This window comes from Plutella xylostella, chromosome 22, assembly GCF_932276165.1.
Source record: "Plutella xylostella chromosome 22, ilPluXylo3.1, whole genome shotgun sequence".
Lineage (NCBI taxonomy): Eukaryota > Metazoa > Arthropoda > Insecta > Lepidoptera > Plutellidae > Plutella > Plutella xylostella.
In genome coordinates, this window is record NC_064002.1 from 3468217 (window position 1) to 3491566 (window position 23350).

General features: G+C 40.7%; 4 protein-coding genes across 4 annotated transcripts; 2 read left to right on the forward strand and 2 right to left on the reverse strand.

Moving 5' to 3' along the window:
- The first annotated feature begins 830 nt into the window (after positions 1-830).
- Positions 831-1976, forward strand: LOC105393607 (transmembrane protein 242). Its single transcript, XM_011565394.3, has 4 exons — positions 831-992; positions 1085-1186; positions 1354-1490; positions 1709-1976. Exons 1-4 carry the CDS (start codon positions 959-961, stop codon positions 1844-1846), a joined length of 411 nt encoding a protein of 136 aa, XP_011563696.1. The 5' UTR covers positions 831-958; the 3' UTR covers positions 1847-1976.
- On the reverse strand, positions 1930-3883 carry LOC105393608 (programmed cell death protein 2). Its single transcript, XM_011565395.3, has 6 exons — positions 3567-3883; positions 3240-3419; positions 2954-3109; positions 2771-2869; positions 2308-2604; positions 1930-2099 (listed from the first exon to the last, which is right to left on the reverse strand). Exons 1-6 carry the CDS (start codon positions 3744-3746, stop codon positions 1947-1949), a joined length of 1065 nt encoding a protein of 354 aa, XP_011563697.3. The 5' UTR covers positions 3747-3883; the 3' UTR covers positions 1930-1946.
- Positions 3884-4570: 687 nt separating this feature from the next.
- On the forward strand, positions 4571-21194 carry LOC105393606 (phosphoribosylformylglycinamidine synthase). Its single transcript, XM_048629020.1, has 24 exons — positions 4571-4666; positions 6499-6917; positions 7115-7428; positions 7594-7730; positions 7892-8004; positions 8227-8480; positions 9096-9227; positions 10598-10726; positions 11208-11336; positions 12077-12151; positions 12451-12642; positions 14126-14299; positions 14592-14740; positions 15034-15237; positions 15603-15798; positions 16229-16358; positions 16671-16786; positions 17062-17330; positions 17639-17771; positions 18110-18211; positions 18482-18628; positions 19016-19232; positions 19448-19683; positions 20286-21194. Exons 2-24 carry the CDS (start codon positions 6640-6642, stop codon positions 20465-20467), a joined length of 4008 nt encoding a protein of 1335 aa, XP_048484977.1. The 5' UTR covers positions 4571-4666; positions 6499-6639; the 3' UTR covers positions 20468-21194.
- LOC105393604 lies at positions 21037-22218 on the reverse strand. Its single transcript, XM_011565391.3, has 2 exons — positions 21832-22218; positions 21037-21629 (listed from the first exon to the last, which is right to left on the reverse strand). Exons 1-2 carry the CDS (start codon positions 22142-22144, stop codon positions 21274-21276), a joined length of 669 nt encoding a protein of 222 aa, XP_011563693.3. The 5' UTR covers positions 22145-22218; the 3' UTR covers positions 21037-21273.
- Between the last annotated feature and the right edge of the window lie 1132 nt (positions 22219-23350).

Here is a 23350-nt window from a genome sequence, read left to right on the forward strand (position 1 = left end):
ATTTTCTTTATGGTTACTATATAACAGTGCTTTACAAACCGTACAGAACACATAGTAATATAATTCTATATTCATGACTTATTTTTAAGCTCAGCTTTGTTTGGTAAAAATTTCCATTACCGTCAATGGAAATAAGAGTTGGGGGGTGTGTGTGGGGGGGAAGGAGGAGGGGAGGGGAACCTCCCCCTCCAACCCCCACATCTAGAAGACAAGTAGTTTTTGAGATATTGACTACAATAATGTGATGTGCCATACATTCTCGGTGAACCGACACATAAATAAGTCATATAGGCACATGTTTGAACTGTGTCGTTAACGCTCCGCTCCGCTTTACTGCGCTACGCTTTAGTTTTGATGAACATGTGCACCTAAAACGCTCCTCCTCACTTTGCTCGTCGTCGCGTCGCACCTATCTTTAGGTTTTGATCCCAAAGGTTTGACGGCATTTGTATTTGTAAATATTATTATGGTCACCTGGCAGTATAGAAAAACGCCATTGCCTATTTATTATTTTACCTATATATTATTATTATTAAACCTGAAAATTGGAATAGAGACTTCTGGGGTATTACCCTTACTGTATAACAAGTATCAACATCCAGTTCGATTGAAGATAAACGAAACTTATCCCATTTTTCAAATAAGGATTTAAAACATCACAGTTCTTTCTTAATAAACATTATTATGTAGACACTTAAATAAATAATGCTTTTTGGAAGTTGTCGGTTCGTTGCAGAGTTAACATGGGTCCATTATATTACACTTTTCTATTCTATGATAACTGTCATACAAAGTTTTATTCGTACTAATCTGTGGATAAAATATTTCTAACCTAAAAAATATTATGCGAATAAATGTAAACTTTTGCTTTTAACTAATAAAATGAATTAATTACTGTATGAAAATGAAAAAAACTTATAACCCTTGTGTTATTATTTTATATGTATAAAATAGAATAATGGAAAAGCAAGAAAGGTTACAAAGAATTAAAGGTACGTACTTAAATCTTATTTAGTTTGTTTACCTAGATACTTTTCCAGCTATTTCTTTGCTACATAATAAAACATTATTTAATTGATTGCAGCTGGCGCTTTCCTAGCGTCAGTGGCTGGAATATCAGCTTTCGTAGGATTCGGAGCAACTGTAGCCGCAGCTAAAAAAACAGACCCCAAATATTTCAACAAAGGTGATACATTTTTTTATGGTTTTACTTTCACATTTAAGTAATGTTCTCGTAAGTATACTTAATAAACTGTAAACTTCGCTTCTTACCTTTACAGTCAAATAGTTTTTTTCAACTGTACAACAAACATTAAACTGAGCGCCTTAACAAATACTTTTTATTCCATCCAGGTTTACATGGCAGTGTAGAACTAGCAGATGCTGGCGCCATATTAGCATTAAGAGCTTTAGGTTGGGGATCACTATATGCCATTGCTGGCACCTCATGTTTTTGTTATGGAATATGGAAATTATCAGGTGCTAAAGATGTGAGTATTAAATTATAATTGATACATGCTAATAATGTGATAGTTATATTTTTTTGTGATTAAATTAAAACTTTACTCTCTCTCTTTCACTGTGCTCTATTTTACAAGATATCTATTTTAAAAGAGTGTGCTCCTCCTCCTTCTCTCCCAATAATTTTATTTAACAATTGCATAAATCAATACTGTAAAAAGACTTTAATATTGTTTATTTATTTCAGCTAAAAGATTTCAGAATCAAAATGGGTAGCATACTTCCTGTGCTTCCTAAGAATAACCCACCACAGTCTCGAACAGAATTTACTGGAATGAATGATTTACTCACATATTTATCAGAAGAATATGGCAAGAAGAAATGAAAGGGTTTAACTTTTTATTTTATACATTGAGAGTGTATAATTTAGCTTTTTATTTTATAGATTTATGTACAAATTAGCCAGTGTAATGTAGAATATTTATTTATTGTGATAAATCTTGTTTGATTATGAATTCTCTTTTGTATGCGGGCCCATCGGAACAGCTGTTCTTGCAAGTGTACACCACCAACACACCCCAGTCTATGCTGTTCAGCTCTATACCAACATCAATGAAGTTGAGAAGCTGAGGCATTATCTGAAAAAAGAGATCTTCGTTATTATGATATTTCTAACAGATAAACAGATTCTTAAAGTTATTACAATTTTATAAAAGGTATTTTTTGCATGCTGATTATTTAAATGTTAATTAACATGCTGATTATAATCAGCCATATTGACCAATCTATTAGAAGATGTTAAAGTAGAAGACAGAGAATATAAAATAAAAAAAAATTGTATCCCACCTGAAATTCAAACTGTCTTTCACCATTGCAGTATTCACAGTTAGGGATGTGAGCTACACTGTTAGTGTTCCCGGTGATCCAGAGAGGGGCTCCCCCTCGGTCATACCGCAAGACCTGGTCTGGGTGACGGGCTATCCGTTTACTAAACTTATTGAAGACTTTATCTACAGGCTGCTCCTGAGTGTATTGGTCCAACTCTGCTTCGCTCACACCAGTGAGGGATCCAGCCTTTTTCTCTTGCATTAGTTTCCTTAGTTTCTCCATTTCACTGTTTTCGTCTACATTTGTAGCTTCTTCCTGTAATTTTTAACTTGGTTGATTTTAGTTTTGTAGATGATGGCAAATGGATGAACAAATTGGTTTTTTATTTGTGGAAAGGTTTTCATGTTTTTTTCAAAGACTTTTCAACTGGTTATGAGCATATTTTATATGATTTTCCAGAGATATATAACAGAATAATTACCTCATCCTCTTCATCAACTACCAGTTCCCACTCCTTGAATAACAACCCTTTGCCAGATTCAGTTACAACAAAATTACATGGTTTTACAATCTCAGCTCCCTGCAAAAAAAAAATTAAACTGTTTATAACTGTTTTGTTAGTTCCTTACTTTTTATAATATTTAACATTCATTCAAAATAATACCTTCATTTCATCACACTTTTCCTTGTGACCTTTTTTCCAATCTAAAATTTGATGTTTCCGACTGCAATAGTAAATCTTTTTGCACTTTGAACAATGTGATGGAGCTTTAGTACCACAAACTTCACAAAGTTTAGACCACTTCTCCATTGAGAATTCCTGTAAAAAAGGGGTTTTTGTCTAGATTACCCATGGAAATAATAAGTACTCATATATGTACAAGTACTTATTACTTCCATGAGATTACTCAGGCATGCCTTGCCATGTCATTTAAATTACAAATGCTTACTTCATTTTCATCCTCTTCATATGGCTCAAACAAATAGTATTCATTTTTACGTGGTAGCTGATTTCTAATGACTACAAAGTTCTCAGCATTATTGCTTTGACAACAAGATCCATTTTTGCATACAAAAATAAATATGCTCCTATGAAAGCTCTCGTCTGATTCTTCGTAAGGGGCATACACCTGGAAACGAATAAAATCGTATTAAATAATTTATTTTAGATAGTAATATTGTGATGATAATTACGTAGGTACATTGAATAGGTGAACAGTGAACACACTTAGGTTATAAAATACAATATCATTTTTAAAAGGTACTCTGGTTCTTACCTGGCATAAGAAAATAAGGGGATCTTCACAGCGTGAACATGTAGTCTCAGATGGACTGGGAAGATTTTTTAAGTCAAGCCAAGCAGGTTTTCCCCCCACTTTACTTGGAAAAAATCTAGGATGTAAAAGAAAACTACTTCTTTCTTCCAAAACACCAATATCCACTTTTTTATCGCCCATGTTTGATCTTGGGTTGTTGCAATTTTATTCTTATCAATAATTGCTATTATAGAACACGAAACTTATGTTTTGTGTGATTTTATTAAAAGTTTCAAACTTTAATAACCTATCCTAACCTCATCACACAACACATCTCATGGTTTTGACAGTGACAGTGACAGATGTCAAATAAAATAATAATGACAGATTTATGTAGGTAGGTACCTAAAGAAAATTAAAATTTGAAAGGGTTAAAATAAAATTATACCTACCTACCTATTAAAACGTAGTGATTACAAACTTGCGAGCTGATTAATTAATAAATTTGACGCTCCATTTACCTTTGTACCTACGTACTTTTCTGTAATTTTTACTTTAAGGGTTCCCGTACCTAAAGAAAATTAAAATTTGAAAGGGTTAAAATAAAATTATACCTACCTATTAAAACGTAGTGATTACAAACTTGCGAGCTGATTAATTAATAAATTTGACGCTCCATTTACCTTTGTACCTACGTACTTTTCCGTAATTTTTACTTTTGAAAAAAAAAATACCTAGGCATTTGTCAGATCATTAATTTAATAAAAACCTTTGTAATATATTATTTAAGTTACTAGGTCTTATCATGAATGTTGTGTTAGCCTCTTAAACATATCTCGGGTTAGCCTGTAATTGTGTATACCACACTGTGACTTAGTTACCAAGTTAGTTATTTTTTGTAAGTAATATTCTTTTAGTGTAAGCCTGTTGGCTATTGTATTAAATAAATAAAAATAAAATAAAGTAAATAATTTTTATTCAATCTGTTCTGTTTTGGATTACGGATATCGGAGAGCGGACAACACTAGTGGTAGTTTCGTTTGGATCGGGTCCGGAAAGTTTGTTTTTATTTTGTTTTGTTTACCTACCTATTATTTTAGTTGTTATATTTAAGTAGCAAAGTAAATGAAGTTACCTTAATTAACTTAAGTATTGTGTAAGTAAGCACTTGTTAATATTTATTGCTTAATTAACATCAAACCATACGTATCATTATCATTTTTTAGGTTATCATTGGAAAGGTGTGCACTGTGCATGGATCATGTTACCTATGCTTGGGACCAACTATCTCAACTACCTACTTGTCATATTTTTGCAGGCAAAAGTTAAGCTTAGTGGGTCATCTTGGGGACAGGTTTCTAATGGCATCATCCTTACAGCTGCATACAGACCGGCCCAACGAAAACCAAATGAACGCCCTACGATGGTTATTTATCATACATAATACAGGGAAGATTGCAGCAACGAAGGTCAACGAAACCCATTCGTTGCGTTCGTTTGGCCGGTCTGTATGCAGCTATATAAACACCACTGACCACTGATCACAAAAGATGGCCCCTCTAAACCAAATGATACCTCTACCCAAGTATATTCAGTATTAATTTTCTTTCTAAATTATAAATGTATAAATCGCTAGTTAAAGATTCACACTTTCATATCTCTACTCATGGTACCTGCTCGCCCACATGATTTTTTGTCTAATGAAAGATATGAGCAGATAGGCTGTATGTAGGGATTTTTGAATGGGACCATTGACTGTTGATGAACCATTACTTCTCTTCGGATCAGTCCATAAGTAGAGATATAAAAGCGTAAAATTTTGACTATCTACTTATTTTATAATTTTTCTCTAGGTTCCCAGATTTAAAAGATTGGAAACCATTTTCCTAAAAGCTTTTAAACATCATCATCAGCCTATAGCAGTCCACTGATGGACGTAGGCCTCTCCCAAAGTACACCACTGGATGCGATCTTTAGCTTTCCACATCTTGTCATATCGAGCCACCTTTCGCAAGTCGTCACCCCATCTAGCCAAAGGGCGCCCCACACTACGTTTGCCTAGTCAATGCCTCCACTCCAGAATACATTTACCCCATCGGTTATTGGTTCTTCGACAGACCGGCCCACTGCCACTTAAGCTTAGTAACTTGGTGAGCTATGTTGGTGACTTTAGTTCTCTGTGGGATTACTTCGTTCCGGATGCAATCTTTCAGAGAGACTTGTAGCATAGCTCTTTCCATAGCTGTTGAATATAACTGGTTTCCAATATGGCATTTTATAGGTAGGTACTTCTATGTAACTGAATTGATCCATAAAAGCTAGCATGAGTATCAAAAACTATACCTAGTACCATGGAGATGAATGTAAAAAAATATAAGTCCCCTGAGATAGTTTCCACTTTAGCTATAAGTTTACAGCACTAGCAAGGGTCAGTATTACTGCCCAGTATTTTTTCATCATTTGTATGAAACATAGCATTGGTTAGTTTGTTTTACATATTTTTCCCTCATGGTAGGCACTTATCCAAATCAATTTAAATATATTTAGTAAATGACCACCAACTGAAAACAAAGTGGGTCAGATTTGACCCATGACTTATGTATGTAATTTGTGGGCTGAATTTGTTGACAAACATTTGTAGGGCCAAACATTTTGTAAGCAAGGCTAACTGTTGATGGGTCAATCAATGATCATGATTCAATTAGTTTTTTCACTTTAACATTTTTCAGCTCTGTAAAATCTTGTAAAACCTGTGGCTCTTACAGATTTTACAGTGGTTGGCCACCAATATAAAACAACGCGGACTCGGGTGTCCAACATAATTATGGTTACATCCACGGTTTCCTTCTTAAAATTTAATAATATGTAGCAGATAACACTTAAATTTTTTAAAGCCCATGCCATACGTAGATTGCATAAGCTTACTTATTTGTGTTTTCTTTATTTGTTTCAGATAACGTCACAACGGCGATAAGACGCGACCTCTAACATTGATGTAACTGATCAATTTATGAACACACCGGCCACTTGATCTTATTTAGTCTCATTATAGAACTGTTCCGTTCATGTTCATATAGAGTCTATAACCCTAAAGATGTGTATTATAAGGTTCTTTTCATCGGAGGCATTTAGTGCACATAAAACTAAGGAAATTTTGGAGAAGTTGAAACTGGTTGATGGCGATGTTCGTCTGCTGACCACGGAGCTGTGTTACCATGTGGAGTTGGCGGAGGGGTGTGATTACCTCAACATCAATCAGATAAAGAAGCTCCAGTGGTTGCTGAGCTCTCCTCTGCAGCCTCACGCGCTAAAGAACAACACTATCTTCAAGGACATCAAAGATAATGAGCTGGTCATTGAAATCGGGCCAAGGTTTGTAGTTTTTCTTCCTTCCATTCCATTTGGTTGAATTTATAATAGAACCCTGTTATCACTGTGGTTAGGTAACTACAGTACTTACCTATATCCAGAAAACTCCCATCCAAACTTATTTGGAAGCCATAACTATATTTCGTAACTTTCTCTCTCAGCACTTCACCATAAATTGACTATAATATCTTCCATTACAGATTCAACTTCTCGACAGCCGACTCGAGTAACTCTGTGCAAATATGCGAGAGCGTCGGCCTCGACGCCATCATTCGACTGGAGGTGTCCACTCGGTACCTGATCACGTTCGCGAAGGCCAAGACTGTCTCCCAGAAGCAGTTCGATGACCTCGCGGCGCCTCTGCACGACAGGATGACTCAGTGCATTTACACGCCAGAGAACATCCCGCGCTCCAGTTTCAATGAAGGCTTGCCGAAAGATCTGGAGCCGTGGTTTGTGGTGCCGCTACTGGCTGAAGGCAGGCCGGCTATGGAGAAGGTCAACCAGAAACTTGGTACATATGGATTTTTATTGTAACTTATGTACAAAATGCTATACCAAAGTACCTACCCCTGAAGCTACAAACCTATAGCCTCTGCAAAGTTTACTTTTGACACCTGACATTATCAGAGTAAAAGCCCAATAACCTAACGATATTTTACCCTTCTGCTTTCACCAGGTCTGGCCTTCGACGACTGGGACATGGACTTCTACATGAACCTGTTTGTGAACAAGCTGAAGAGAGACCCCACCAGTGTGGAGTTGTTCGATCTGGCCCAGAGCAACAGCGAGCACTCACGCCATTGGTTCTTCAAGGTACGAGTACCAACTTTTTTTTAAATAGGTATAGGTAGGTATAGTGTTGCTACTATACCCATCGTAACATATGGAAAGAAAATTATTGTATACACATTAATACTCAGCGTACATGAAAGTATGATGTTATCCTCACTTTAATATTTTTTAATATATTATAGGGGAAGATAATTTTGGATGGACAAGAAATCGAAGAATCTCTGATCGACATGGTCGCCGCTACCCAGGAGACCTCCAACGACAACAACGTTATTAAGTTTGGAGATAACAGCAGGTACCTATACGAGTTTTAGATACATAAAGACACAAACATGGAACACACCTTGAATATTTTGTCTTTTATGAATTATGATAAGTATAACGGTATTCAAAAAGATATCACATCACCAACGGCTGTGGCGCCCGCCTTAGAATCTGATTAGAAATTTAGAAAAATAAGTTTTTATTGGTATACCCACCAGATCTGCACTCTAACTCTTTATAAAACTTCTTGCAGCGCCATAAAAGGGTTCAAACACACTAAACTACGGCCTCAAAGCGTCACCGCACCATCCCAAGTGATCCCCACAGTGGAAGAGTCAGACATCATCTTCACAGCAGAGACGCACAATATGCCGACAGCTGTGGCCCCATTCAGTGGCGCTACTACTGGCACTGGAGGGAGAATCAGGGACGTGCAAGGGGTGGGGAGGGGAGGGCATACGGTCGCAGGGACTGCAGGGTACAGTGTCGGCAATTTGCATATACCTGGTAAGTTGGATCTTCCTATAGTATACTCATGACATTTAGTTCTAGGTGGATCTACGGGCGTAAGTTTTTGGCCTCTCCAATAGGTTATAAAGTAATAGAAGTGATATAATCATAAATAGCGCCTTTTATGTGATTCTCCTGTATGGTAAAGCACCTACCTAAGCGGAATAATATGGGTGTAATGCTAACATATTTACTATGAATAATTGCTTCACATGAAATCTATCTCAATGGGCCTCTTATTGATCTTGAAACAACTTGGCCCAACTAAAGTAAAGGTTATCTTATTGTGTAGTGGCCTGTTGGCGTTATCAACCGTCAGCTGTTAATTAACAATATGAGTAAACAATATTCACTAGTGGTCTACACGTGACTTAGATTTTGGCAGTAGGTACTTTGGAAAACGCTTGTAATATTGCAATTTGTGATATTATTTATTGATCGTAAACTTATCATACCTACATTCGAAAGTGGTTTTAGTTGCTATGACCTTCCCAAGTCTTTCTTCCTCCGCCACTACCATACGACCAACAGGCTGATGGTCCCAGTCTTCGTATTTATACTGTTATTCAACTTGAATGAACAATATAATTACCTACTTCATTTATTTCCTAGGTTACGAGATGCCATGGGAAGACAAGACGTGGGAGTACCCCAGCAACTTCGCATCTCCATTGCAAATCATCATCGAAGCCAGTAATGGAGCTTCCGACTACGGAAACAAATTTGGAGAACCAGTGGTTTCAGGTATGAAGATGGTGTTTACACGGGTGACTAAGCTACAAAACTTAATGTCAATTTGACAAGGTTCTATGTAACTAGGTATATTTTGTAAAATATGGAAAGAGTCCTATGACGTTTGATTGACAGATTCTTGTGCCTGGTGAATAAAGTTATTTTTTCTTTGAAAACCGACAAATCACAGATAAAAGATATGGATGTGGCAGCTGTCTTAGCGTCAATTCACACGTACCACAACCACACCACGTCGCAGCGACATAATGTGGTCAAGCTGTGGTTACGTGTGAATAGTGTGACAGCGGCTTTTTGCAGTTGCGTTGTGGCAGCGACTAAATGTCGATGTGGTTGTGTTGTCGCTGTCGTTGCGATGTGGTAACCACGTGGTCGTATGCAATTAATAGGGAGAGGAGGTGGCCGCGGTGCCGCCGCCGCATGGCGGCGTTGCCGACGCGACGTGGTTGCGATGTGGTTGCGATGTGGTCGATGACAACGGCAAAATGTGGCACGTGTGAATTGGATTATTCATTTGCAATACAAAATATACGCCCGACCACACGGCGTGGTTGTGGTGTGGTTGTGGCTGTGGTGTGGTTGTGGTACGTCTGAATTGACCCTTAGGGTTCTTGCTATATTTTACAAACAACCTTGTGGCATGCTTGTGCCTTGATGAGTTGATTTATAAAGAGCAAATTTTCCTATAAAATGTATCTTTTACTGCAATGATTTCAAAAGGAAGGATACGCCCTTCAGAACACTTTACTCAAACCTTCTTCATACAAGCAAAATAACTGCCATCTGTCATAATTTGTTGGAACTATTTCAGAGCCGAGCTACTTATCCTGACGACGCAACCTTGTACGTGCGTTCATATTTTACCGTCACCGGACAGTAGGTACATAATAATATGAGTGAGTTGCATGCGGACGCCCGTACAAGGTTACATCGTGCGGCCATTGTAGACTTTGGTAGTAAAATAATTATCGCTTTAAAATGTGTTTATTTATTAATTAAGGATGATACGATATTCCATATTCCTTTTTGACCTTCGTATCATAGTTTTTGTAGCCTTTCACAACAAAAATAGGCATATTTATCACAAGAAACAAAGACTATCTCTCCGTCACAGACAACTGTCGACTGAGGACCGTTGGCCCTAAAATGACTATTTTAGGGCCAACGCGCGGGTGCCATTTTCTTGAGTGGTTTGGCCTGTCCTTACGCAGTAATATATATGTCAATGTTTTACTGTCTAAACAATCCAATATACCGCATTGATTGTGCACGTATCTTGCTTTTTGATTATCTTCGCAGTAAGCATTTGACCACAGATGGAGCTACTATCCCGTTTCTCATACATAAACCATGTTATATTTCAGGCTTCGTGCAATCGTACGGGCTGAAGAACGGCGACAGCGTGCGCGAGGAGTTCGTGAAGCCGATCATGTTCAGCGCCGGCATCGGATACATGCCGCACAGCATGATCAAGAAGAACAAGCCGGAGAAGGGTGAGATATACATTTCTATGATAAAATGTTAAGGGCATACTTATACCTATTTATATGTATAGAAAGTTATACAAGACACCTTCCTATGTCGCTAGGTCACATAGTTTCCAAGATTGCGAAAAATCTTTAAAATGGCCTTGAATGGGACTTTTGAACCCTCTCCGCCTGACTCAAGGGGTGTAAGGAGTATAACATATAATAAAAGTCCTCATCCTTTACCTATACACTCTAGATTAAATAAGTCCAAACAACCTTAAAAAGTCAAAGATTGAGCTATTTGTGCTCCTAGTATTTCCCTCCAATTATATCTTGTCTATCTCCCGCATATAAAGTACCTCGACCTTTGAGTTTTAACTCCTCAAGAGATCTCACAAATCACAAGAGATCATTTAGGTCTCAGTGGCCAATTTGCACTATTGGTTGCGCACTATTTTCCAATAACTACCTATGTACAACTAACCATACCCTCTCACACCTACAGGCATGCAGTTAGTAAAAATCGGTGGTCCAGTGTACCGCATCGGCGTGGGCGGCGGCGCGGCGTCCTCCGTCGCGGTGCAGGGCGGCGGCGCGCGCGACCACAAGCTCGACTTCGGCGCCGTGCAGCGAGGTACTTATATACTTATATACATACTGCTTATATACTTCAGGCATAGGTACAGCCATGGAAGTAGAAAAAAAGACGGAAGGAATCTCGCAAACTAAAAAAAGAGGCACAGCAATGGCGGCGACATGAGAGTGTGTGGGCGTAGGTGCGACGTGATTAGCGCGCGGCGCGGCGGCGGACTGACTTACTTTGATTGTCGCAACAATGAAATCGGCTTACTTTGGGTGCCTTTAGACACTTTAGTTAGCGAGATTCCTTCCCTCTTTGTTTCTACTTCCATAGGTACAGTTAGTAAAGATCGGCGGTGTGGTATACCGCATCGGCGTGGGCGGCGGCGCGGCGTCCTCCGTCGCGGTGCAGGGCGGCGGCGCGCGCGACCACAAGCTCGACTTCGGGGCCGTGCAGCGAGGTACTTGTATACTTGTAATCAGGCATAGGTACAGCTAGTAAAGATCACCGGTCCTGTACATTGGCGTGTACTTATGCAGGATGGAATTTTATCAGTGACTTTTCGTTGCCAAGATAAAGAGTAAGAATGAAAATGGCAGTTACTGAAGCGGAAGCAGGAAGGAGTATTGAAAGACATAGGTACTTAATGGGGCGACATAGGTCGAATTAGTCGAATCCACTCGTTTATTGAATGCACGAAACGGGAGTTCAGAATGCAAATGCTAACTCCTAAGTATTTATGCTGTTTTTAATTTGTCCTCATAGAAGTAACTCATTTATGATTTGTATTTCAGGTGACGCTGAAATGGGTAACCGTCTCAACAGAGTGGTGCGAGCGTGCTTGGAGGCTGACGTCAATCCCGTTGAATGTAAGTGAAGCCTAGGCGCTTTCGCTATATGTATAGAACTTACTATTTGTACGATGTTTTAGTTGATTAATTCAGTATACAGGACAATTCCTTCCATGTTTCGATTAATATTCAATTAAATGCTAAATACAAGCCAAACTTAAAGTTATTCCTACAAAATCATTATTTCAATATTTTTTCCGTACCAAAATATCTAAAAGTTCTTATGTATGGAGAGTTGGGATAAATGATAATAATTATTTACATATTTTTCATGATCAATCAATTAAATCTTTTATTAACTCTCTCCATACCCCCAGCGATCCACGACCAAGGCGCCGGCGGCAACGGCAACGTGCTCAAAGAACTCGTCGAACCAGAGGGCGCCGTGGTCTTCACGTCCGAGTTCCAACTAGGAGACCCCACCATCACGACCCTGGAGCTGTGGGGCGCCGAGTACCAGGAGAACGACGCGCTGCTGTGCACCGAGCAGCACAAGCAGCTGCTGCGAGGTACAGTGCAGTCCACGCGACTTGACCAGTGTTCACTCACAGCACCATCACCACGCTGGAGCTGTGGGGCGCCGAGTACCAGGAGAACGACGCGCTGCTGTGCACCGAGCAGCACAAGCAGCTGCTGCGAGGTACAGTGCAGTCCACGCGACTTGACCAGTGTTCACTCACAGCACCATCACCACGCTGGAGCTGTGGGGCGCCGAGTACCAGGAGAACGACGCGCTGCTGTGCACCGAGCAGCACAAGCAGCTGCTGCGAGGTACAGTGCAGTCCACGCGACTTGACCAGTGTTCACTCACAGCACCATCACCACGCTGGAGCTGTGGGGCGCCGAGTACCAGGAGAACGACGCGCTGCTGTGCACCGAGCAGCACAAGCAGCTGCTGCGAGGTACAGTGCAGTCCACGCGACTTGACCAGTGTTCACTCACAGCACCATCACCACGCTGGAGCTGTGGGGCGCCGAGTACCAGGAGAACGACGCGCTGCTGTGCACCGAGCAGCACAAGCAGCTGCTGCGAGGTACAGTGCAGTCCACGCGACTTGACCAGTGTTCACTCACAGCACCATCACCACGCTGGAGCTGTGGGGCGCCGAGTACCAGGAGAACGACGCGCTGCTGTGCACCGAGCAGCACAAGCAGCTGCTGCGAGGTACAGTGCAGTCCACGCGACTTGACCAGTGTTCACTCACAGCACCATCACCACGCTGGAGCTGTGGGGCGCCGAGTACCAGGAGAACGACGCGCTGCTGTGCACCGAGCAGCACAAGCAGCTGCTGCGAGGTACAGTGCAGTCCACGCGACTTGACCAGTGTTCACTCACAGCACCATCACCACGCTGGAGCTGTGGGGCGCCGAGTACCAGGAGAACGACGCGCTGCTGTGCACCGAGCAGCACAAGCAGCTGCTGCGAGGTACAGTGCAGTCCACGCGACTTGACCAGTGTTCACTCACAGCACCATCACCACGCTGGAGCTGTGGGGCGCTGAGTACCAGGAGAACGACGCGCTGCTGTGCACCGAGCAGCACAAGCAGCTGCTGCGAGGTACACTACATGTGACCTCACGTGATGACGCCATTGGAGTCACGGACAGAAATAATACGACAATGCTGTCGTGCGTGCTTTGCCTCTCGGTCGCTATTTGTCTATTCCGGCATTATTGCCTTATGTACCTATGTTAACAATAACATGATGATTGCAATGGGCGCCAACGTTGTAGAAGAAAAGTGCTTAATTTATTACAGCATCACAGCGATTTACAGAGTCCTGTTATCATATATTTTATGATCAGATTTGGTTCCTGTATACAGTAATGTATCACAGAACTCTAATACTCCACTACCAAACAGTTGTAAAACATCCGGCTTACAATATCCTCATCCTTAAATTCAGTGTACCTATCTATTTTCCCCATAGAAGTAATAAAACGAATTACTAACTTTGTGATTTTCTCCTATAACAAACCACCTAACCCCGCAGATATCTGCCGTCGTGAGCGCTGTCCCGTATCATTCGTGGGCGAAGTGACGGGCGACGGCTACATGAGTCTGGTGGAAGATGCGACCAACAAAAAGTTGCTCGACAGACAGGCCAGGTTGAAGCCAGAGGTCAAGGCCAAGCTGCCGTATGACTTGCATTTGGAGGCTGTTTTAGGTGAGTTTGTATTGAGTTGTATAGCTAATAAAGGAGTTGTATGGTACAAAAAAAACTTTCATCCGTATAAGCAAGTGCAAGGGGCAGTCACACGTGATAAGCAAGTGCACTACGCACTAGCCAATTTTCCCTAATTCCGATTTTATTGTCTTTGTGATAAAGTTAGGTCAGTATACAGGTATTACGACAGTACCTACGACCAAGCACCTATATTAAATTAGTAGTCCTCAAACTTATTTGGTTTCATCAATTAGTTAAAGCGTTAAGCTTTACATAACTCAAATAATTTCAGGTAACATGCCACGCAAAACCTTCGACCTGAAGCAAGAAAAGAGAACGAAACTGCCACTTCAGCTGCCTAAAGATGTCACCGTGAAGAGTGCTCTAGACCGAGTCCTGCGATTGGTCAATGTGGCCAGCAAAAGATACCTGACCAATAAGGTACGTGTTTGTTATATTTTGTACCTACTAGCGGGCTTCAGCTTTGTATCTCCTGAAAAATCGTCAAAATTTTACAGCGATAAATCTATACAGACTCCATACTCTCAATTCTACTTACAGCATACCACTCCCTCTGTTGGCTTGAAAATTATACTGCTATGCGACGTCACTTAATTTACCCTTCCCACTCTTAAGCATAACGTCTCGCATCGCGCAGCTTCGCAGTTTTGCATATTTCATCACCAAAATAAATATGCCATATTTTGTTTCTTATTCTCTTCCCCATTCCCCAGGTGGACCGTTGCGTGACAGGTCTAGTGGCCCAACAGCAGTGCGTGGGTCCCCTACACACGCCGCTAGCAGACTTTGCGATCATCGCCCTGTCGTACAACGAGCTGGTCGGATCGGCCACGTCCATTGGGACTCAGAACATCAAGGGGTTGTTGAACCCGGCGGCCGGAGCGAGGATGTCGCTTGGAGAGGCGTTGACCAACTTGGTAAGTGGGTTTTTATGCTTTGACCTATTGAACAGCGGCACTGAAGTGTTGTCTTGAGGCTTCGGTGGAAAAATGAGGTCAGTTAAGAATTTGGCAGATGCTTATGTGGCTTCGAATAGTTACGAAATGTATAGTCACAAAAGTTACTGTTGTATGTATCATAAAATCGGTCCATACGCACAATTATAATATGGAAACATAATTTCAGTAAAGCACTGTTTATACGAGTAAATTCATATTTTCACATATCACACCTTACCCACCAGTGGTAGACCCCCACTATGCCCAACACCAAAAACTATCCTAACTATTTCCCGCATACCAAACATCAAACTATAATTACTATACCCTTCTCTTCCTTGCAGGTATTCGCCGGCATCTCCTCCCTAGAAGACGTGAAGTGTTCCGGCAACTGGATGTGGGCCGGCAAGACGGGGGCCGACGGCGCGTCGCTAGTGGTCGCGTGCAGAGCCGTGTGCCAGGCCATGGCGGAGATAGGAGTAGCTATTGATGGCGGCAAGGACTCGCTGTCTATGTGCGCGCAGGTCTCTGGGAAGAAAGGTTGGTGATTTGTGGAATGAGAGTGGTTATTTGAGGCGGAAAATTAGTTTTTTGTTGAATGTTAAATAAAATCACAGTGTTGAAGAGTCATGGCCATAATTTCAACTGGAAGCTACAACCCTTTCTTACCTCAAAAAAAATATATTTATTTAGGAGTGGGTGTGCTGACCGGGTTTATATCGATATATTCGCTACTTGTCTTTAGTCTATCTGTAATTCTTTGCCTTGACACCATACTTAAATTTTACATTTGACTATTGTAAGTCTATCTGTATATAAGTTTTGTACCTGTGTTCTCTATCTATCTACACTCACAGGCAATGAAAAAGTTCCAGTAACATATATGGAACGGCAATGGCCGGTCGAACTTTTTGATTGCTCGCAAGTGTATGTACTTATCTATCTCCTAACCCTGATGTCTCTCTTCTAGTGAAATCCCCCGGCACACTCGTAGTGTCGACCTACGCGCCCTGCCCCGACATCACGGTGAAGGTGGACCCGGCGCTCAAGAAGGAGGGGTCTGCTCTCGTCTGGGTGCCCGTCACTCCTGGCAAATACAGGTATATGCCGTGTGGATTATTAGGAGTTATGATTAAGTAGAGCCCTACTTATAATCGACCACGTATTCCATAAAGTGCCCCTTCGTGCTCTCTATGATAGTCTTTTTTGATAATAAATATATAAAAGCTCATTTTCTATCTGAATTTCGGTTTAAATACTTACTTCATTTCGATATTCTACCTAAGAGTTAATACATTTCTACTTTCACTAAACGCAACCTTCAGCCCAATTAAGTTTTTGTAGGCTTCAGATCTTAATATATTCTTTTTTGTATCTATATTTTATATTTTAATTAATCTGCATTATTCCAGACTGGGTGGTTCAGCGCTCGCCCAAGTGTACAAGCAGCTGGGAGACAGCCCCCCGGACCTCGACAACGCAGCCACACTGAAGTCACTCTTCAAGCTCACACAGAAACTACTCAAAGGTAACAGCACCGATTATTTTGAACATACTTAGTTTACTGCATGAAGAGCCTAGATATCGTAATTATATTTTACTTTCATCATCATCATCAGCCAATAATCATCCACTGCTGGACATAGGCCTCTATTTTACTTAACCATATTGAAAAAAGATACATCGGATTTTTGGTATTGTTTTAATCGATATTTATGTATCCCTTTTACCTGAAAACACCTAAATGATTTTATACTTTCTAGCTTAGAAAAACTCAAATTACAACACCACTTACCTTCACAGAAAAGAAGCTGCTATCCGGTCACGACGTAAGCGAGGGTGGTTTCCTGACGACAGTCCTAGAAATGGGCATCGGCGGTCTCCGCGGCCTCAACATCGACGTACCAGTTGAAAAGGGCGTATCTGCCATCGAAGCGTTGTTCAGCGAAGAGTTGGGAGTCGTTGTAGAAGTGGCGAAGAGTGACGCTGATTACGTCATCAGTGAATACAAGAAGGGCGGTGTGGCTGCGAAGGTTATTGGTGTGACTGGCGGATATGGCATGAAGTCGCAGGTTAGTTTTAAGGATCTATAGCAAAATAGAACATTGTTCATACAAGAGCGGAAAGTAAGTCATTACACTCACCTCACTAGCGTACTCAACTAAGTACGCTAGTGAGGGCTACAAGACTGTGACTTCAGCTTCCAAGTAGCGCCACAACACTCTGTTCTCGGCTTTCCTCATCCAGTCATTACCGGCACAGAATAATAACTAGTTGAACGCTCCGTAGCCAGCTACTTGTTTAAAGAGTACATTTTAGGAAAAACCCTGACTCCGCTTTTTGTCAGCATAAATTACATAATAAACCATCTCTGTTGTAGGTGAGCGTGAAAGTGAACGGCGCTAAAGTTCTGGACACCACATTGATCGATGTGTTCAGGATGTGGGAGGAGACCAGCTACCAGCTCGAGTGTCTGCAGGCCAACTCCGACTGCGCCAAACAGGAATGGAAAGGTATGCGGCAATATAAAGCGTTGCATAAAGAAACTTGAGCTGTCTAGCTCTGAAAGTATACGACAGGATGAATAAGGTCGGATCTGAGTTAAAGTTCCTTCGTAAATTAGTGTCTTAAGCTAAGGGAGAGAGTTTAGTCCTTGAAGCTAGAAGATGATGTGCAAAAAGGTTCCATTCGATTAAGCTTAAAAATACTTAGTTGAATTGAAAAATTTACTGAATCTAGACATGTCCTAAGAATTACCGCAACATTTACGCTTACTATTTACTGAATCATTTGTTTTTTAGTGGTCCTACTTCGTTAGGTACTTCATACTGTGTTTCTATCTATTTGTCAGGTCTTGAGAACCGCAAGGGTGTGACTTACAACGTGCCGTTCGACCCCTCGGCGCCCGTCGTCAAGACCAAGGCCGTCAAAGTCGCCGTCCTACGTGAAGAAGGTACGATATTATTGTAAAACGTATTTGAACTGTTACGCTCTTCTATTTTATTTTCTTACACATACATAATATGACACTATGTTCTTGATGAAAAGTAGGTATCTAAATGCAAAAAAAACAGAGATCTGTATTAACTTCACATCCACAACAAGATCATCATAATCCATGTAATCCATCATCTGAAGTACAAGGTCGTAAATACGGATATGAGCCATCCCTATAAATGACGTCACTTAATTCCACTGTTTCTTATATTTTAAACCCTCTCAGGTACAAACGGCGACCGGGAGATGATCGCGTCCCTGCTTATGGCCAACTTCGAGGTGTATGACGTCACGATGAGCGACCTCCAAGCGAAGCGAATCACGCTGGACGCTTTCCAGGGACTCGTGTTCCCCGGCGGGTTCAGTTATGCTGGTGAGTTCATGATTGTATTGCTTTTGTTTTTATTGGAACATCGATATTTTCAGTCTCGTGTCTACCGCTAGATGGCGACTCTCGCGTACCTTATTCATTCAAAAGTTTCATGGTAGTTTCCGCTAGAGGCGCCACTTTGTATGGTACAAAACGTAAATATTAGTATTGATCACAAACAAACATAAGGCTATCCTGTCGGTGCCTACAAAAGAGCGATATAAAGGTTTGTCATCGTGGTGAAAGGTTTTACCAGTCAGATTAGCGTTAGTCGCTAACTACCCCGCCCTGCCGTTGCGTTGGTCGTATTCAAGACATACTTTACGTCACTAGAGGAGGCCCATTAAGTGCACACTGCACATAAAGCTTACATAACTCCTTCTATTCCAGACACGCTCGGCTCAGCGAAGGGCTGGGCGGCCAGCATTCTCTTCTCAGAATCTCTGACGTCACAGTTCGAACACTTCAAGCAACGGAAGGACACATTCTCTCTGGGAGTGTGCAATGGATGCCAGCTGATGGCACTACTCGGATGGCTGGACACAGATGGCAGCACTGGTGATGTGGACAAGAGACAGATCTTTTTGGACCATAATTTGAGTGAAAGGTTAGTTTTTTGATAGTTATGTAGGCTTGCCCTTTTCGCGTTTTGACTGCCATTGCCCAAAAACGTTCGGATTACGTGTTTACTATTTAAACATTGCGATTAGCATAGCGTCAGACCGGTCACTCAGTCCGTGCCTAGTCTTATTGTGCAGACCCCGCTTTATTAGAAGATTCAAGCTAAAGAGTAACCTGTCTAATATTTCAACCCTCCCACAGATTCGAATGCCGCTGGAGCGCTGTAAAAATCAACCCTAAATCCCCGAGCATATGGCTCTCGGGAATGGCCGGTACAGTGACGGGCGTGTGGACCGCCCACGGCGAGGGAAGGTTCTCGTTCGCTCAGCCGCAAGTGTTGGACAAAGTGGCGGGAGGCGGTCAGATCGCGCTGCAGTATGTGGACGACGATAGCAACCCTACCGAGTTGTACCCGTGCAACCCTAACGGCAGCCCATGTGAGTGTTCTGTTATTTATTTCAGCTATAATGCTATAATGTACCATACTACTGCTCTTGCCCCCGAGGCATCTTCATCTATGTAGACAAAGCCATGGTATCGTGACCCGCTTCAAATACGCTGATGTGATTAGTAAAAAATCCATTACACGAGTTAATCTATGTCGATTAACATACTGTGCAGCTCTGTCTGTCAGTATATCCTATCCTATCTTTCTATGGACGTTGTACTTTGACACCATTTCAGCATTATGGATTATGCTACTGGTTATCACACTTCTTCTATCGTGTGAATGCACTAAGCTAACTTCCTCCAGTGTTTTGCTACTCTTATTGCGAGATCATTGGCCTTCATCAGGTCTCCTTGACTGCACTTTGGGGCATTAGGACACTCTATAAGGTGTGACGTAGTCTGGAGGCTTCCGCAACTGCATGCACTTAAGAAATCTATAGATAGATAGGATATAGAAACTGGCCATTATAAAGTTGCAATCCTCATAGATACTATCTGATAGGTACTCTGTGGTAGCCAAGTTTGCTTTAAATACTACAACTAGGATTATAGCAAGTTCCGAAGACTAATCAACCCTTCTCCCTTCCAGTGGGCATCGCCGGGCTAACATCCCCGGACGGGCGCCACCTCGCCATGATGCCGCACCCGGAGCGTTGCGTGCTCCGCTGGCAGTGCCCCTCTGACGTCACGCCGCACGCCAGCCCAGACAAGCAAGCGTCGCCGTGGCTGCGGCTGTTCCAGAACGCTTACTCGTGGGCTTCCAAGCAGTAGGATTGTAGTTTAGATGCTGTAAAAGCGCAGGCTACGCTGCCAGATATTGTGCAGTGCAGTGTAGTAGCTATGATGTTAGCAGTGTGGCCGTTGTTTTAATGAGATCGGTATATTTTGGTACAGTTTTTTTTATGTTTTTATGAAGGTGTTGTTCATCTTTTGTGATACTGATAATGAATTTTGTCTCGGATATTGGTGCCATTTATAAGTGCAAGTATAATTTGCAATTGCAATATAAAATATTGCTAGATAAATATAATGAAGATTAAGTAACCAATCTATCATTGTTAAGTACAAAACGTTTACTACTTTTATTTACTATGTATAATCATGTTGTCTTACATTCCTAAAAACATTCCTTGCAATAGCATGTTTGTTTGATGATTTAATGATATAATTATGTATACATATAAGGTATACAAAGACAATACATTCAACAAACCTACTTATTAGTTATTTTGTATAAAATAATCATGATCTTACATAAAATGATTACACACTAACATTTGATCCTGTGGTGGTGGGCTTTATCTGGATCAAACAAATCTCAAAATAAAACCACTGAAGTTGTAACTAAAAGTTTATTATAGATATTCTAAAACAATAACTTTATAATAATTATTCTATAAGAAACTTATTTTATAGCCTGATTTATGTGCCTTTCTAGCCTATAAGGTGTAAAATGCAAAAAGCATATATTGTTAAAAATAAATATTTTCATTTTTAATCTTATTTTCATTTGACTTTCTTATGTAGAAATCTCTCGTAATCTCATTCTTTATATTTTAGTTAATATATCACTGATTTTATAGGTTCATAGTTTCAATTTCTCGAATCATTCTGCTCAAATCTCTTCTGCGAGACTTCTCAAGTGCTGTACACAACACTAAAAACCATCTTTGAGGATCAGCTCTAGTTGTCTCATACTCTTCTAAAACTTTGGTAGCTTTAGATATAGCAGTTGGGTATTCTATATTTAGTTCATCAATTCTACATTCTCGGATACCCAAATTTCGTGCCAGGTCTTTCCAATTGATTCCAATTCCTTCTGTTATTCTTGCATATATCCGTTCCTTTTTTCTGGCACTCATAGTGGTTGGTAGAGGGTTTGTGCTCAAAAAGCTTGTTTCGTTAGAAACTGGTTCAGGAATGCTTGGTTGAGCTGTAAAGAAAAATAATGAATACATGGAAACTACTAATACACCTTAATACTCATACATGGAAACTATATTATTATTTATTATATTTCAAAAACAGCTAGTTATGTTCAGTCCAGTATTTTTGAAAAGCAACCATACCTTTAGTAATTTGTTGTGTTATATAAAATAATCATGTTCTTTGTTAAAATAATACTTGGTACTTACCATAATAACTTAGGTTAGTTTTGGGAATATGTGTTGTTTCATAATGTTTGATTCTGTCCAAAAGTTGCTCTCTATTAGTCAATCTCTCTGCTATATGCTTCAATATAGTAACGTTGTCCTCTGAAACGATATCCCTTATCTCTAGAATTTCAATAAGTTGGCCGATTGTCTTGATTTGTTCAAATCGCCTTGGAGAGTTAATTTCATCTTTGAATAAATTCTTTAACATGCTTACGAGTTGTCCATGCTTATCGCTTTCACCAACACCGATCACAATTTTTTGCTTTAATTCACAGTAATCAGTTAAAGTCATATTGTGGGATTTGAAAAGAAAATAATATTAAAACCAAAACAAGGAGGAAAATGTCAGGAAAATTAACAAAAAATGATTGTTTATAATGTCAAACAAATGTCATTGACAATGTCATCAAAATTCACAAGACGTTTCGTTATCCGTAACATATTTTAAAAGAACCATAAACCTAGATATTATGACCCTGGTACACGCTCCGCCTTGCACATAAGCTGTGAGCATGAGGCCTGCGCCCTTCTCGTTAGAAAGGTTAAACCGCAAACCGGTTTGCTTGCACTGGTAAGGGCGCGTTTTTGGACGGCAAGACGGTAGCAGTAGCTCGCGCAGTGTCGTAAGACTCGTAAGCGCGTTTTGAGCATTCCATTTCGTTGATAAAATTATGATTGCAAACTTGATCTGCATGATGTGCAACAATCCGAGGTCTACAATCTAGAATAGATCTACGAATAGTAGCAGCCCCCGTATTATGTAACTCCGAGTGGGGTTGGTTGTTATAAAATGGCTGACAACTTAGAGCATTATTAATTAATAACTTTTTACTGACTTATCTGATTTCACAAACGTTTATGTTGAATGTAAGGATATATTGTTAGGCTTCTTGCATATTTCTTTCACTAAGATTTTTGGTGTTTTCGGTTAATAAGTCTCTAAGTTGATACCAATTATCACCGGTTGCTAACTCTCAAAAAGTTACAAAATACGGGGGCAGCTGTGTGTAGCCGAGCCGGGCCAATAAGGCGCCGACACATTAGCGGACGCGGCTTACGGACGCGACTGTCAGACGTGACTCTCGGACGTCTGAAAGCTGAACGACAAAGACGTCCGAGAGAGATCTGGCACGAGCTGTCCCAAAAGACCGTGCACACTATCAGTCGCGGCTGACAGCCGCGTCCGCTAATGTGTTCGCGACTTTAGGCTCTATATATAGAGTAAAATAATCTATAATCTGTGGACAAAAACTGGCGGATGGCGGGATTTTTCAATATTTCATTTTACTTTGTTGTAACTAAGTTGGAAATTTCATTTAATTATATCTAAATACTCAGAATTCAGAAAAAAGTGTAAAAATCTATCGTAAATAAAAAAAATAAGTTGGATGGTGCATCTAAACTAAAGCCTAAGGAAAATGTGTGGTAAAATAAAGAAAAATGTTGAAGAAACACGCACTCACGCCTTGTACATTAGTAAAAGGCGTGAGTGCGTGTT

Bases quoted from the DNA above. Each gene is read 5' to 3' on its own strand.
- LOC105393604 (XM_011565391.3), bottom strand. From the start codon at position 22,144: ATGACTTTAACTGATTACTGTGAATTAAAGCAAAAAATTGTGATCGGT. The intron at 21,630-21,831 runs GTAAGTACCAAG...TTTTCTTTACAG, and splicing joins AACTAACCTAAGTTATTATG to CTCAACCAAGCATTCCTGAA.
- LOC105393608 (XM_011565395.3), bottom strand. From the start codon at position 3,746: ATGGGCGATAAAAAAGTGGATATTGGTGTTTTGGAAGAAAGAAGTAGT. The intron at 2,870-2,953 runs GTATTATTTTGA...TTTTTTTTGCAG, and splicing joins AAAAGTGTGATGAAATGAAG to GGAGCTGAGATTGTAAAACC. The intron at 2,605-2,770 runs GTAATTATTCTG...TAAAAATTACAG, and splicing joins TAGTTGATGAAGAGGATGAG to GAAGAAGCTACAAATGTAGA.
- LOC105393606 (XM_048629020.1), top strand. From the start codon at position 6,640: ATGTGTATTATAAGGTTCTTTTCATCGGAGGCATTTAGTGCACATAAA. The intron at 8,005-8,226 runs GTACCTATACGA...AACTTCTTGCAG, and splicing joins AAGTTTGGAGATAACAGCAG to CGCCATAAAAGGGTTCAAAC. The intron at 8,481-9,095 runs GTAAGTTGGATC...TTTATTTCCTAG, and splicing joins CGGCAATTTGCATATACCTG to GTTACGAGATGCCATGGGAA.
- LOC105393607 (XM_011565394.3), top strand. From the start codon at position 959: ATGGAAAAGCAAGAAAGGTTACAAAGAATTAAAG. The intron at 993-1,084 runs GTACGTACTTAA...AATTGATTGCAG, and splicing joins AAGGTTACAAAGAATTAAAG to CTGGCGCTTTCCTAGCGTCA. The intron at 1,491-1,708 runs GTGAGTATTAAA...TATTTATTTCAG, and splicing joins AATTATCAGGTGCTAAAGAT to CTAAAAGATTTCAGAATCAA.